The sequence below is a fragment of the Pieris brassicae genome, chromosome 1 (genome assembly GCF_905147105.1).
Source record: "Pieris brassicae chromosome 1, ilPieBrab1.1, whole genome shotgun sequence".
NCBI classification, from domain to species: domain Eukaryota; kingdom Metazoa; phylum Arthropoda; class Insecta; order Lepidoptera; family Pieridae; genus Pieris; species Pieris brassicae.
This window is the reverse complement of record NC_059665.1, coordinates 8,298,697-8,314,488: the sequence shown is the minus strand read 5'-3', so window position 1 is coordinate 8,314,488 and position 15,792 is coordinate 8,298,697. Positions and strand designations below refer to the sequence as shown.

Here is a 15,792-nt window from a genome sequence, read left to right as displayed (position 1 = left end):
CATGTATTTATTTCTAAATATGTATTAAACAATTATAAATAATACGGACATTTTAAAAATACTAAAAATATAAGACAATTAATTGATAAACTAATTAATTAACAAAGGCATCTGATATAAAATTAATTTGTCCAATATCCTTTTGTATTGAATTGGGTAAATCCGATTCAGTATCTTTAAAATCTTCGTTATCAAGATAGTTGTCAAAAGTCCTCTGATCAATGATTTCTATTCCTTCGAAAAAAACTTCGGATCTGATTTTGTCAATGTCTTTCAACTTTTCCACAAAATCATCCGATGTTACTTCAGTAATACTTGGCTTCGAAAAGGATTTAGCTAACTCTATTCGAGTAGTCTTTTCTGGTATTGGAATTCTCGATTCTTCTACTTTATATATTTTAATATCTTCTTTAGGAATTTTCTCTTCTGATTTAGGTCTTGAGAGGTCTTCAAGCTTTGGTATTTTGCTGATGGAGTCACTAATTTTTAATACAAGGGGTTTATTTGGGGGGACAACTTCGGTTACTTTCGGCGAAGGAGGACCTAACTCGAATGGAATGACTAGACTATTTTGCAGAGCTTCAACTTCTTTGCGCCTAAATTGTTTTCTTTCTAATTGCTTTTGCAATTCGTCAATTCTTTCATCTTTAAGCTTTAGTAAATTGTCTAGATGCTCAACCTGAAATGGAATGAAATAGCGTATAGTTCAACTATGATCTGGATAGTTATCATTTTATTAAAACTCTACGTTTTAGACTGGTATAATAAACTGTAATAGAACAAGGTGATAAATATATAAAAAAATGTTGAATTAACGTAACATTCAACAACAACAACAACAACAAGCTTGGTTAACCGTTAAATTAGCCGTGAAATTTCGTACCTGAATTGTAGTTTTATTTAAATAAATTATTTTATAATCACTATTTACACGATACATTAATTTTATAACAAATCACGAAATATACCTATCATTTCTATTGTGTGCAACATTTCGTGTATCTAATATTCATTATCATGAATAGTATAGTTATGCTTATGCCTGATTATGCAGGTTGTGTGTTATTATCGAGAGTTTCATCCTAGAGCGTAATCTGCCGGAGTTTAAACTTATGGGCCAATAAAAATAAAAACCCATACAACATTGTACTGGTAGTCCAGCCCTTGTTAAATAGAAAAGCTTATACCTTTTGTTTAAGCACTTCAATAGATTCTTTCGCGTCTTTCATCTCCTCTTTGAGCGACATATAGGACTCGTAGCATACCACCTTACGTTGAACGGTCTCTAGAATACCATTAATACGCGACTTGACCGGAACAACGAGGACGTTTGCTGCAAATATACATTTTCATAAATTTTTTGTTAAAAGAATGGCTTTAGTTAAAATTATATGCTCTTAATAAAGTGTTTAAATAAAAGTGAAATGAATAAAATATATCTTGTAAAATGGCACGCAACATAAAATCTTCCGCACAACGTGTAAAATATGATTTAATTACTATAGTAGTAGTATATACTTAGTTAATATACATTTTTCACATTTATATTAATAATCAGATACATGTTACTTATTTAACCTTTATTTATAATAATATTATAATAGTAGGGGAGCCCAGGCGGGGATATCGGGATTTACTACAGTGGCAGATTAATATACAGGGGGATACCTTCGGCCAAATATGAGTTCCATTTATATGGCCACCCGTCAAGGATAAAGGATCAGATTAGTAAAAAAAATAATCATCAGAAATGCTCGAGCGCGTCAAATTAATGTAGGGTGAGTTAATTACATGCTGAAAAGTGTATATTTCACTAATGTGACAATTTGCAAGTGACATAAAGATAGGGGGGGGGGCTGCAAAGTTAAAAAAAATGCCATATGGACATTCTCGAGTGTGGCTGATTTTTTTTTATGTTGAAGGAAATAATTCAAGGATGATGATATAATCTGGCGATTTCCACAAGCCGAAATAAGAAAAATTCGTCGACAAAGTCGTTCGTTTAATACGTGCGACTGCATGATGCCTATATTAGTTTAAAAATGATAACTTTGAGAAATATTTACATAAAGTGTGAAATTTGTGGTGAGACTACTTTGCAAAAATCAATAAATTTACATTGGAAACATTAGAAAAATGTATAAATATTTTAGAATATCATCGAAGTAAACCGGTTCTTACGGTTTAAGATGTTTAAAACATTTTTTTTAAATTATCATACATAAAATACAAGTTCTACTTGAACATCATACACTTTTTACTATTTCCTGCTTATCAATTAATTAAGTTTGATGATTTTTTTTAACTATCAGGCGAATTCTTCCAGATAATCCTTAGATTCTGTGACAGCACGTCTGTCCTAGACGATAAAGATGAACCATATCCATATATATATAATTATCTAACGCGCTTGAGTATTTTAAAATGGCCATTTTTTGCACATTATAATAACGGCCGCGAGTTTGCGTCACATCCAAATCGTCAGATTTAAATGCAATCGTTTTTTTTAAATTCACTCAACATCCCCTTAAAAAATTTGACGCGCTCGATTAAACAACTTTTTTCTCATTTCAAACCCTCCCATCAGATTAACATCGTACATTATTAAAACTACGTAGGACATTAATGATATCAATATTATGATTATTTTTAATATATCTGACGCGCTCGAGTATGTCCATGGTGCAATTTTTTTTTACATTTCTGAGAATATATAAACATTACATTTTTTTTCTCATTGGATAATAATTGCTATAATATAAAATAAAGCTTCGCAACTCAATAGGCCTTTTTGACGCCCGAGTAAATTCCCATTTAGCATCATGGGCTCCCCTACTATAGAGATTTAAAGTTTGTGAGGGCAATTTCTGGATCTAGAGAACCAATTTTTAAAATTCCGTAACCAATCATATGATGTTTGTGAGTGTCATAAGCCATGTAAATTGTTAAGCCAGGGCCGCCAGTACCTTAAAATGTGTTGATACATATATTTTCGACCTATTAGCGTATAGCGTATTAGCAATGACACACTGTATTCATAATCAATGCTTCTACAACACCATTAAATAAACATCAACGTTAGAAACTTTGTCTGATTTTTGCATCATGCTTTTTAATTTTGATTTCCACACTCATACGAAAATAATGTGAAAGAAGCATGATTTTGACACATTTATAAGTTATGTGTACCCACTATTTAGCAAAGAAAATATCCCCATTTTATAACATCGTACCTTCATCTCCACAAGTCTCATAATAACTACCGCCGCTCGATACATTTTGTTCCTGGTTCATACTTTTGTTAAGCTCTTCGTCCCGACGAATCTTATCACGTACTGTAAAGTAATGAAACCATTACCATTATACTAACAATAACATAATTCAATAACATTCTTCAATATGAATTTCAAATATTATTATAATTGCTAACAACTTTAATTAGGCGCAATCATTTGCGGGCGAACGAAAAAGGATTATGTAGTAGAAGCCAAACTCATTGCTTTTACTGATGCTGCAATGTTGAGATATTTAATTCTTAAATAGCTGTTTATTCGAGACGACTCTGTATGGTACAAGTAAGCTTAATGCATGCGATTCAATACTATATAGATTGCAATACTATCTTCATATGAAACTGAATTCGAAGGCGTGTCTCCAACACAAGCATAAATATTGCTTTTATTCATTTATTTATTAAGAAATATACGCAACTAAGTCACAGGCACAAGAGTTGTCTTGTCCTCTTCCGGTTTATCTTCGAGTTACCACAGTACTTATTTAAATATTTATACTAATAGCTATAATTTATAAAAAAAAATTAAATAATCAGAAAAAATCTAACTATGCGATCAGCAGCAAAAGCTTAATATGATAATATTTTTAAATTAACTTATTTCGCAGAATACTTATACAATGGTTTATAGTAATTTAACTCTAAATATATATATATCTATATATTTTAATACTATATACCTACAACAAGATTCTGTATTAAAACTTAATGGAAGGCTCTTTTCTGTTAATTTTAATGTAAACAATAGCAGGAAGTTAATGTAGAAAGAACGAAAGAACGATGAATAGGTTTGGAAAAGTGGGAGCCTTGGAGCTTAATACAGATAAAAATTAAGTGATATATTGTAAACAATTGATTGAAAATAAACAGGCTTTATTATTATACAAACAAACAACTACAAAATATTCATAATCTAGATATAATGGAGAGACTGGGTCTACGGTTACCAAGTAGAAACCTGAGTCTTCCGTCTAAACTTTTGGATGTACCGCGCGCACATTCCAACTTGGTTAGCGAAGCGCCACTCACGCGAGCAATACAAATAATAAACAAAAAATTTATTGAGGTAGACCTATTTGTTAGTACACTGGCTGAATTCACAAGAGTTACCTGCTATATTGTTAGTTATAAGATTTAGGTATATATATTTCTTATTATTCTTATTTTTTAATTTTATTTACATTTTTTTTCTTCATTGCTTACACTGCTAACATATACTATTATTATTTGCTACTGAGTATTAGATTCTTGTCTTTGGTTAACATGGCTTTTACACATTGAAAGAAAACCATTTTTTTAACCGGATAATTATAAGTTTATAATAAAACAAATAGCTTTAATCCGGTTAAAAAATTGTTTTCTTTTTCTTCTTTTCAATTAGATTCTTATTTGTTTTTTTGCGACTGAGGCGGAAACTGCTGTCGCCTCTGGTAAAATGACTAGCGCTGTGGAACAACTATGCTCCTCAGCATAATGCTGAGCCAGAGCCAATTACAACCACAGCACACACGCATTACACAATTAAACCTTTTCGTTAAAAAAATTGTTATCTCTCTATTATTATTCTTTTTTTATTTTTTTTTATTTTTTATTATTGTTATTTTATCTGTTTCTGTGTGTGTTTTGTTAGTAATAAATGTCTATGTCTACATTTGTTTAATGTTTTTTTATGTAGGATAGGAACTGTTAAGATAGAATAATGATGTGGAATAAATAAACAAATTGTACTTTCTGGTCAATTTCCTTACCCATAATAAGTACTCTCTCGATAACTCCCGGTGCACAGTTAGCCAGTTGCTCCATTGTGTTGCAGCATAAATTTAGCCTTAGTTTCTTAAGCACTTTCCTATTTAAGGTCATCCAGTTATTTAATTTCAAAGAATGGCTGTTTCGCGGCGGATAATTGTGCATTTCAACTAATTTAGGGTAATGCACGCCTAAGATCTCAGCTAGGAGTACTGAAACAATTGGAAAGTAATTTAAGATCGCTTTATTAATATTATTTTTATTAATTCTTTGATAATATCGAATAAACCTCCTACGGTTATTATTAATGAATTAAGAGTTTTACTACAGGTATTCCGACGACGGAAGCTGTGTTTTTATTTCTTTGAAATATTTTACATTACGTGGTACTATTTATCTCAAGTACCTGCATCGGAAAAATCCCTATTTATCTTTTTGGTGGGACGCGAAAGTTTGAAAGTGTCCACCCAGGCCAGCACCGCCTCGAGATCCGACAGAGCTATTGGCGACTCCGTTATAGACATTATTTTAAATTATTTGTGTATTTTTAATTTATTTCACAGTTCTGATTATACGTTGAGAATTTCGCGTTTGTCATGACGAAAATTGTGACAGATGGCCAGTTATAAAAAGAATCTAACGAATGAAAACTTTATATTAACTAAAAACTTATATAAATAGTTTTAATTAAACCTATGTTCATTTCTAATTATGAATTTAACTAAAATATATTTTTCTTTTTAATGTTAACTGTGCTTTAGTAAATATACGTTTTAAATTCCTCTTCAAAATAGTTATATTGTATCAAAAATCTTTCGAAATCATTCTATTAACCTAAACCTAACCTAATTTTGCTATCGTTCTTTCATATTAACATAAAAAAGTATACTACAATTTATTTTGTTAATATAACAACAAAAGGAAAAGCGGTTAAAGCCAGTCGCAAGAACGTACGGGCTTGCCTCAAATATTTGTAGAATATACCTTTTCCATAAACTTTAATTAGGTAATAATTGTCACATTTATTAACTGCAAATCGATTCAATATTGATAACGACAAAATATTCAATTTGTTTGGGACTTATTGAGAAGTTTAACCTATAGATGGTAAGACAACTAACAGAAATACCAATCACTCATCGTCATAATGAACTTATATAATCAAACGGTTTTGTGTTGGCTTAGATTTATTCTTTACTATTCCATGTATTCATAAAATCGCATACAAAATAATTAAACCTCAATAAATTTTGTTTATAATATAATTATTTTTACAGGTCAGCCATACGAAATATCAGGCAACATTCCCATTTTCTCTTTGGCATAATATAATATTAAAGGCTTTCACGGTATGCGACCACGCGAATCAGCCCAGTCATTCCGAGAAAATAACTTTCTAAGATTTCCTATGCAGCTGGTATTTTGCTTATGACCAGCGATTTAGAGTTTTTGCTATAATAAATATTTGCATTATGATATAGGTAGTTGGTGTGATTGAATAAAGTTATTTTCTTTGATCATAAGATTATATTTGCATTTGTCACTGTGCGCCGTGTTATTTATTGAAACAAAAAAAAATCTCATGTTTTATTGATAATATCTTATAGCCAAGTATCATTCCTATACGCGTAAATTTTTCGGACGAACCGTAAGAGTTGGCGTGAAATCTTAGCGCTAAGTATGCTCCAATGTATGTATGTATCCAATGCTTAACATTATTTACATATAGGGTTATACATAGCGCTAATTGCGCGAATAAATGTAAATACTTCCATAATAATATTATGTCACTTAAACACATACGAGTGACCCAGAGGTGAAAGCTTGTTGTGTCCAAAAATGACATTGACCTACCGTCCACTGTTGTTACAGCTAAATGGAGAAATAGTTTACTAGTATAATTTTTTGTTAACAGAGCTTTTACACATTGAAAGGAAACACTTTTTTACCGGGTAAAATAATTATAAGTTTATAATAATACATAGCTTCAATCCGGTTAAAAAGTGTTTTCTTTCAAATAGTTTACTGTTCTTTGACTTCAAAGAATTATTACCTGTATATTTGTGATATTGTTGAAATTGGATAATATTTGAGTATGATCTATGTAAGTTTGAAAAGTGTGTGTATAATTGAATTCATGTTTACATCTTTCTAGGAAATGAAAAGCCATATCAATGTGATAATTATTTTGAGTTAAAACAGTTATATTCTAGAGAACAGTTATTTAAGGAGCAGTCCAAGTTCCATCTAATCCGACGGGTAAAATTCCTTAGTCAGAGGATTGATTCTATAAATTATATGGTAATACATTATTTATTACGTATAAACACTATTATTAACTACAGAATATAATTTTTAATTAAACAATTATTTAGAAAATCCAACATACCACACAGTATTTACAATATTCTTAACCTAAATTAATATAATTAGGCAAGGCCCCGCAGATACTGGCAGCGTTCCCCCTTTTAATAGCTAGACTAATTCTTTGTCTGAGGTAACTGCCAGCTCTTCGGTCTCCTGTGAGTTTGACTAACCTTTTTGCTATCTCGTTAAAGTCTTATAGCGTATGTACCCCACGGACCAAGGGTCTCGATAGAGAATGGGACAAAAACATATTCAGACCCCTGTATTTACATGTTTTAGCTTCTTCAGCCGCATCACAAGCCGCACCAGCTCTGTTGTTTGTTCCATGTAGATGGGAAGGGGCCAGTGTGTCTGAACAGGTTGCATCCCATACCAGTACCCGGCCATGCTTCCATGGATTCAAACTCATACCGGTATATGATATCGTTAAGTATCGTTAAGCTGCAAGTCTCGAGAAGTAGCCTGCACTTTTTTGGCATGACAGTCCGTGATGTCTTAGCTTGTTGACATCACAGGGACATTATCAATAAATATTAACTTTAAAAAATATTTATATTTATTTAAAAAAATACATATTTGCAAAATATTTATCGATATAGCAAATTTAAGGTGAAAGAACAATAACAATTTCATTATGCTTAATAATTTGCGGCAATTTGCTAGATTGGCTGAGTCTACAATCTCTACGTAACCCGATTATTAACAGTAACCAGTTTTCACTTTATAACATTTGACCAGTCGAAGACTTAATAGCTTTATGCATTTAACAAATGAAATTTTAGTAACATTAAATTGATGCGTAGAAGTCAGTTTTATGGATTTTTCCTACTTGGGCGCTACTTGTGGTGGAGCCACATAAAATCTGATCAAGGTACCATACCCATAGTAATAGCAAGTATATTTTTACTGCCTAATATATTTTTAGAACAACTTATTTCTTACTTCCCTGCAACTCCACAATGCCAGGCAGATTGCGTTTGGATTGAAAATATTATTTAATAATAAGAAAAAAATATAGCGTAGTGTGTATACAGTATATGTTTGTTTTTACCAATATAAAGCCCTGTACATATTCACAATCTTTATGATATGGTTTTCATGTCAAATTTCTTAAAATATCAACTCAAAGTGAAAATATCCTTCGAATGCTGAGGTTAATCTGTTTAGTTAACTTTTTTAAAAATGCCAGAACGAATGAACAATGAAATATTATTTATGGACGCGTATGTAATAACGTAATATATTTGTTAAATTACTCGTCAGTTTGCTAGATTGGCTGATTCTACAATATCTACGTAACAGACGTTACTTTAACCTTTATGTAGAACAGAAAAGAATATAAAATTTCTCCACATAGCGTGTTTATTTCCTCAAATTGATATCTCATTGAATGAAGTTCGCTTGTATGCATTTAAATCTTACATAACCGAAATATTACAGGTGTGGCAAGAAGAAAGCTTGTATCTTGTACTTGTAAGTCAGCAATGATCAATGAATGCATTGACATTGTTTGGTACAGATAAACAAACTATTGATGAATGCAATAAGGTTGTTTTTAGTCTATGTATATTTTACTCATTAAAAAACTTTTAACCGGCTTCTCTTACAAAGCTCAGTAACAAAAGTACACATGCACTTCAGCGTTACATTAAACTGTGGATATTTTGATCTTCTAAATAAAGATAAATTAAGGTTACAATTAGCTATTGTGAAATGTTTGAAGTCGAAACCCAGGCTGTGCAAAAGCCTCTCCATGTGCGCAAACTCTCGTTCGTACAGTAAACGAAAACATCGTGATCGAAAGCAGAAAGATGTGCCGCGTGCCTCTATCGGCGTGTTGCAGTTAAAGTTTATTATGTTCATTCTCTAATACCAAAAATCTGTGATCTGTCTGAAAAATAATACTATGTTTAAACGTTAATTACCAATGATATAAGAATTAGAATTCGATTCAGAATGTAACCAAGAAGCTCTTGAATCACAGAACGTTATGTCCCGGAACAGAAATATGGAAACATAAATAAAAGTACTAGCTAGAGTTTAGCTGTCCCTTCGAGCGGGAGATGCACTCAACTCCATCATCACCAAATGGAAATGGCGAAACGCCGGTTTACAGCGACCAAGGCTACCATAATGCACTAAATAACACTAAAATGCTAGGTACGTTATATTATGGAGACGATCACTAACAGATCAGACAGATGTTTAGTTTTATTAATTATTTTACTAGTCAAAACTAATTTATTTTGCATAACCTACTTTCTAAGTTATACTTTTAAACTATTATGAAAAACTATAAATGCAGTAAATATTTCTTAATTCATAAATTTTAACAGAATACAAAAATATTTATCATGCATGGAAAACAGAATGAAGCTGCTTATAAGAGCCGCAATATGCAATGCAACTTCAAAAGTTTTAAGACGCAAAACGAACCTATTATACGTATGATAGAGTGCTAATTTCTTGAGCAAATGCTTTCAAAATTAAATTATTATACAATTACTCTAAAAATATAACTTAATACAATGCACTAAAGTCTATTTTTAAGTACCCTTGTGTGTATATAAGTTTATGAGGCTTTGCTGATGGCTTAAGCCTGCGAGGCAGTTTCAGTTTACACTTCACGAAGATAACACGTTTCTTGATTTTGTAATCTTCATTGTTAACAGTAAGTTTATTTGAATTATGTTTTATTAAATAATAATTTCAATTGAAACTTATATATCAACTAATATCTTAAATCCCCTATTAAAAAAAATAACTTTCGTAAGTAACATTTTAAATGTGAAAGTGTTATATCTCACACTAAAACCGCTATACGAATTTTTGTGCCTTCTTGGTATCAGTGGCAAAGAAGAATCCTCTCCATGATGCCCAACAAAAAAGGAGTATTAACGAGGAATGAAAAACACATCTTAAACATATATAAAATGTTATACAAGTTATAGTTAAATAACTAGAATTGAAATTACGAAGGATTGTAAAATAAATTAAATCTTAGATAGATCTGTTAAATTATTTAAATTTCGAACACGAATTTTGAATTTGAATTTAGGAGTCCACATTGATGCGATACGAAAACATGAATAATTAAAGATATGGTCACTGACCACGGCTTACGTGGGAATCTCAAGGTTGGCCCGGAATACCCCTTACACGCCATAGTGAATCTTAGATGATCTGGCTTTTATACGGTTTATACGTTTTATATGGTATGTTAGGATTGTTAGATTGTCATTTGTTTTTTTATAGTATGTTTTGTAGCCTAAATATATAAAACTGGCAGAAAAAGGCTCGAAAGACTTCCTCCTTCAACAATTCGACGTCACATAATGATCATATATAGATGATCGTGTATGACATCAACAAATGTCATGACATTTAACTGATGAGCACTTAGTCTAATTACATAACGGCTAACAATCATAGGTGTCGTAGAATATCAAATAGTTACAAATCAACTTTCTATTGTATCCCTATAGGCCTCACATAACATAACTCCTCATAAATAACCTCACTAACGATAACTAACAATTAACATTAAAGAAAGCATGAGAAATACCTTACCTTTTATGCCTTAGAACTTATCATATTTAATATCAATACTTCTATTAAAAATATGATATAATATTGATATATCATTTAAAACAATATATATTTCATTTATTTATTTAATTATTAGTAATCTTACAGCTAACATACATATTTTAAACAAAACACTTAGACAATGGAGAAAGCCAAAACAAATTACATAGACTAAAAATATATATGTTACAGAAAACAAGTAAGTACATTAATGGACAAAATATCTTTAAAAATATTTAAACTTCAGATCACAATCTAGGTTTAGTTTTTCGGTTTTAGTTGCTATGTTATATTGGCTAGTATACATTATGTTGTTAGTTCGTGCTCGAATTATTCATAAACCTTTTATTGCTTCAACATCGCTCTATATATTGCAATTGATTATAACTAAACATATCTTCGCGAAACATCTATAAACTAAAAAACAAAACCAAAACAAAATTTTATTAAGAGTCTATCAAACCATACATTAATTTAATAAAATATAAGTAAACGACTTCAAATTAACAAAAAACTATGACGATTGAATTTATTTTTGATACCGGTGACATTGAATGGACATGATACCGTAATTAAAATGCATGCAGTCAAATAGGATTCTATGGATATTTTTATTAGTAATTATGACAATTAAATATACAGTATTTACAATTTCTTAAACCACATAATAATAATAAAAATAATTAAAAATTAATAAAAAGAAAATTAAAACGTAAAGTTGGTGTACCTTTAACGCTCACTGTTTTGCTATACTTATTTGTTGAGCGACGAAAGCACCAGCTCTGGAGTCACCGTCACCATCATATTGATTCTATTGGTATTTTTTTCTTTATATGCAAATAATGTACACGATAGAATTGTCTGGCCCGAAACTATATTATGATATAAGCGTCTTTTTGTATTGTAGACAAGGTTTGACAGAAACCATACGCGAACCTGTTAAACATAAGTCTAGGAAGTGCCTGATCGTTTTATTTTAAATTTCCATGTTAATATAGATTGTACTTTAGAAGGGGACAGGAAGGACGCTTTCGGCTTTCGCTTGCAGTTGGTTTGTTCTATCCTAACATAAAATAGCCAATACCATAGCGCTAGATTTGATATATCTATATCTCTTTACTTCGTACTTGTAAAAACTATAAAGTATAACGATGGTGTAGGTACAAAAGTCGATAAAATATAAAATCTTTATGGTCTAATAATTTTAAGAACTTTCAGAGTTTTCTAAATAACTTTCTCCTAGGTTTCTCTTTCTAATTAGATATATATATATATTAAAACTTTCAAAGTAATTATGATTAATTTTGGTGCGTAATACTTAAGGAAATTGTAATAATTACTTTAATTAGCAGGTCTTAAACAGAAAAGGTATACTACTACATTAATATTTTAATCATTGTTTGATCGATAACATTATATCATTAACAATTTTTTGAAGACATAGTTATTAGATATTGTTGTGTGTTTTTAATTATAACACGGTTTAATAATTAAAATTATATCCTTTATAAGAAACCGCACTTTAGCCTAGTGATAAAGCTACTCACGGAACTCAGGCCGTACGTTTGAATCCCGGCTATGCAAAAAGTCCTAGATAAATAAAAACATCAAGAGCAAATCAACATGTACTTCGGCACATACATTGAAACCGTGCGTAAAGCATAACAACTGGTCATCTATTTTCCAATGAAGCAATATTGTTGATTATACAAACGAATGTGATTACCCAACGCATCAATGATTTCTGGACTTATCACCAAAGTAAATAAATCCTAGTACAATAAACAGATTACAATAATATCTGAAAGAGAAATTGTTGATCAAATTGTTAACTTATTAGAAAATATTTGCCAGCTTTAGTTTTATATGTAGTTCAAGGAGAATTAATGAGGTTTCTGTATCAGACAGAAATTATGTATAAAAATGCAAATGCCAAAGTTGCTCAAATACTATTTGTATTGTTTATTGTTAAGAGTTTCATAAGAATCATTACCATTTAATTGTCCATTATGTATTTAAATAATTTCTTGGAATTGATTTGGTACATAAGAAAAAATTCCTAAGCGTGGGTATACAAAGCGCCGTATTGCGATATAATATTATGGATTCAGATGGGGACAATTTATCTGGATCAATCCAAGTATGTCGTTTTATTCGTGTAGGTATAGACGCAGGGATAATATTGGTAAATCAAGTTTACAGCACTTAAGTAGAGTTTTAACTAGTAGTATTTTTTCTCTGTATGTTGAATTCCTCAATTTTTTTTCGATTCGTCGTAATTATATGCTTATTAGGATCTTCATGTGCTACAATGTAAATAAAAGAATAAAACAATATTCGATACGATTTTTTCAAAGAGTTTGAATGCCGGCTTATCCATATATTTATTAAGCAAACTTATAATTTTGAATAACGTTGATAGCTTTAAATGATTTGTCAGACTTCGTCGTAACTTGTTCACTTAGACATAATATGATTTGTAACCGACAAATCGAAAAACATTTTGGTTACTTAAGGTTTTAAATATTGTCACAGTAAACATCTCATGTTATTGTAACGTAGCAAACAATGAATCATACCTATTTAGGATTTACAATTCCTACATAACATCTTAGCATTGAATGTATCGCACTAGAGTATTGACTTTAATTTGGCTTTAGAAATAAGAAATTATTTTAGAACTAGATTATAAAAAATAATTATACATTTTGCGAATGCATGTACCAATAGAAAAACGATTTATTTATAAATAACTAAAAGTATTGTATGTACACGTATTTTAAATACCGGCACGTAACTTGAGCAAATGTTGTTTAGTGGAAAGTCCATCTTGATATCATTTACCTATATAGCTACATAGTTTATAACGTCACTAGACCCAGTTTTATTGCCGTTCTTTATATTTATTTAAAAAACTTACTACAATGTGATAAATACCAAGCTATTTCGTTTCAGGAATGGTACTCGCAGCAGTATTGAGGCCGGAGATCTTGCTTTGGGCGATACCACTCCTCCTCCTCTTAGGAACGATCGCAGTTCTCGGTCTACTCGTCGTGGTATTTCTCATCAGACTGTACGCCCAGGTCACCTGTGGCGTATACAACGGAAAGGCAAGAATGGACGGAAAGACCGTGATCGTTACTGGGTGTACCAGTGGTATTGGCAAAGAAACCGCAAGAGATCTAGCGAAACGAGGCGCCAGAGTTATTATGGCTTGTAGGAATATGGACCTGGCTGAGAAAATAAAAGGTAGTTATATTATACAAATATTTGTCAAATTAAGCAAAAATGCCTAAACTGTGTTATGTAGAATCTGGAAGCTGTTTGTTTAATGTATATACATTTAACATCTCTATTATTCCAACATTTATTGTATCTATTACCTTTCTACGGCTCAATTACCTACTGAAACAATTCTAAAAGTTGGCTAGTAGTAGGTTACATAAATGTACATGATTGAAAAACCCTTCATTAACAAACATATAATAATACTTTTCAAAAATATTTGCAGATGAAATCGTAAAAGAAACGGATAATTCGAAAGTGATTGTAAAAAAACTGGATTTATCCTTGTTTGCTTCAATACGTGAATTTGCTGATGACATCAATAAAACAGAAACAAAGCTGGACGTGTTAATACACAATGCAGGCTATGCGCAGACCTTTAAGAAGGCAAAAACTGAAGATGGCCTAGAAATGACCATGGCTACAAATCATTATGGACCATTCCTTCTAACACATCTCCTTATCAACTTATTAAAGAAAAGTTCCCCTTCTCGCGTCGTAGTTGTATCGTCCTCTTTGTATAGGTTAGCCAGGGTCAATTTGGAGAATCCAAATCCTTTGGACACTATGCCAGGTTACTTATACTACGTATCCAAGGAAGCCAATATTCTCTTTACCAAAGAATTGGCACGTAGATTAGAAGGTACTGGCGTTACAGTAAACTGTCTTCATCCCGGTCTAATCGACACCGGAATCTGGAAAAACGTCCCAGCACCTTTGAGCTGGGGTCTTGCGCTTATCATAAAGGGTTTCTTCAAAACCCCAGAACAGGGTTGCCAGACTACGGTAAAGTTAGCCGTCGAGGAAAAGCTACTGAAAACCACTGGCAAATATTTCTCTGATTGTCAGGAAAGTTCCGTGTCATCTTCAGCCAGCGATATGGGCAAGGCGAGAAAATTCTGGGAAATCTCTGAAAAATTGGTGCAGTTGGAGGAAAATGATCCTAGGATTTAATACGCAAATCCATAATTAATATATAATTTTAAAAGCGTTGTTTATACGTCAATATTCAATAACTGTTATTACTATATTGTTACCTTATTAGTAACGCCGACGGTGCACAAACTTTACTGTGCTTGCTTATTTTCACCATTGTTTACGATAAAAGTATTAAATTACTTTCATAACGTTAAGTTTAAGAGTTTTTATGAACTTATTTATTGTATACTTTAGTTTAATATAATATATTAATGCTTTAAATATTATTTTTATTTTGTGAGTAGTACAGTTTTGAGTTTTGGGTTCGATGTTGTCTTCAACATATATGAAATAAAAAATAAATCAATGGCGCTACAACCTTTATAGGCCTGGGCCTCAGATTTCTGTATCTGTTTCATGAGCATTTGTTAATCGAATAGGCAAGTAGGTGATTATCCTTCTGTGCCTGACACACGCCGTCGACTTTTTGGGTCTAAGGCAAGCCGGTTTCCTCACGATGTTTTCCTTCCCCGCGCGAGCGAATGTTAAATGCACACATAGAACGACAGTTCATTGGTGCACAGCCGGGCACCGAC

General features: G+C 31.5%; 2 protein-coding genes across 2 annotated transcripts; one reads left to right on the top strand and one right to left on the bottom strand.

Moving 5' to 3' along the window:
* Positions 1-20: 20 nt before the first annotated feature.
* On the bottom strand, positions 21-5,649 carry LOC123716214 (sperm flagellar protein 1-like). The gene is made up of 5 exons (XM_045671847.1): positions 5,445-5,649; positions 5,041-5,250; positions 3,234-3,335; positions 1,188-1,333; positions 21-679 (listed from the first exon to the last, which is right to left on the bottom strand). The coding sequence occupies exons 1-5, from the start codon at positions 5,560-5,562 to the stop codon at positions 95-97; spliced, it is 1,161 nt and encodes a 386-aa protein (XP_045527803.1). The 5' UTR covers positions 5,563-5,649; the 3' UTR covers positions 21-94.
* A 4,367-nt stretch (positions 5,650-10,016) lies between these two features.
* Positions 10,017-15,478, top strand: LOC123715499 (retinol dehydrogenase 14). The gene is made up of 3 exons (XM_045670526.1): positions 10,017-10,076; positions 13,949-14,242; positions 14,505-15,478. The coding sequence occupies exons 2-3, from the start codon at positions 13,951-13,953 to the stop codon at positions 15,230-15,232; spliced, it is 1,020 nt and encodes a 339-aa protein (XP_045526482.1). The 5' UTR covers positions 10,017-10,076; positions 13,949-13,950; the 3' UTR covers positions 15,233-15,478.
* The last annotated feature ends 314 nt before the right edge of the window (positions 15,479-15,792 follow it).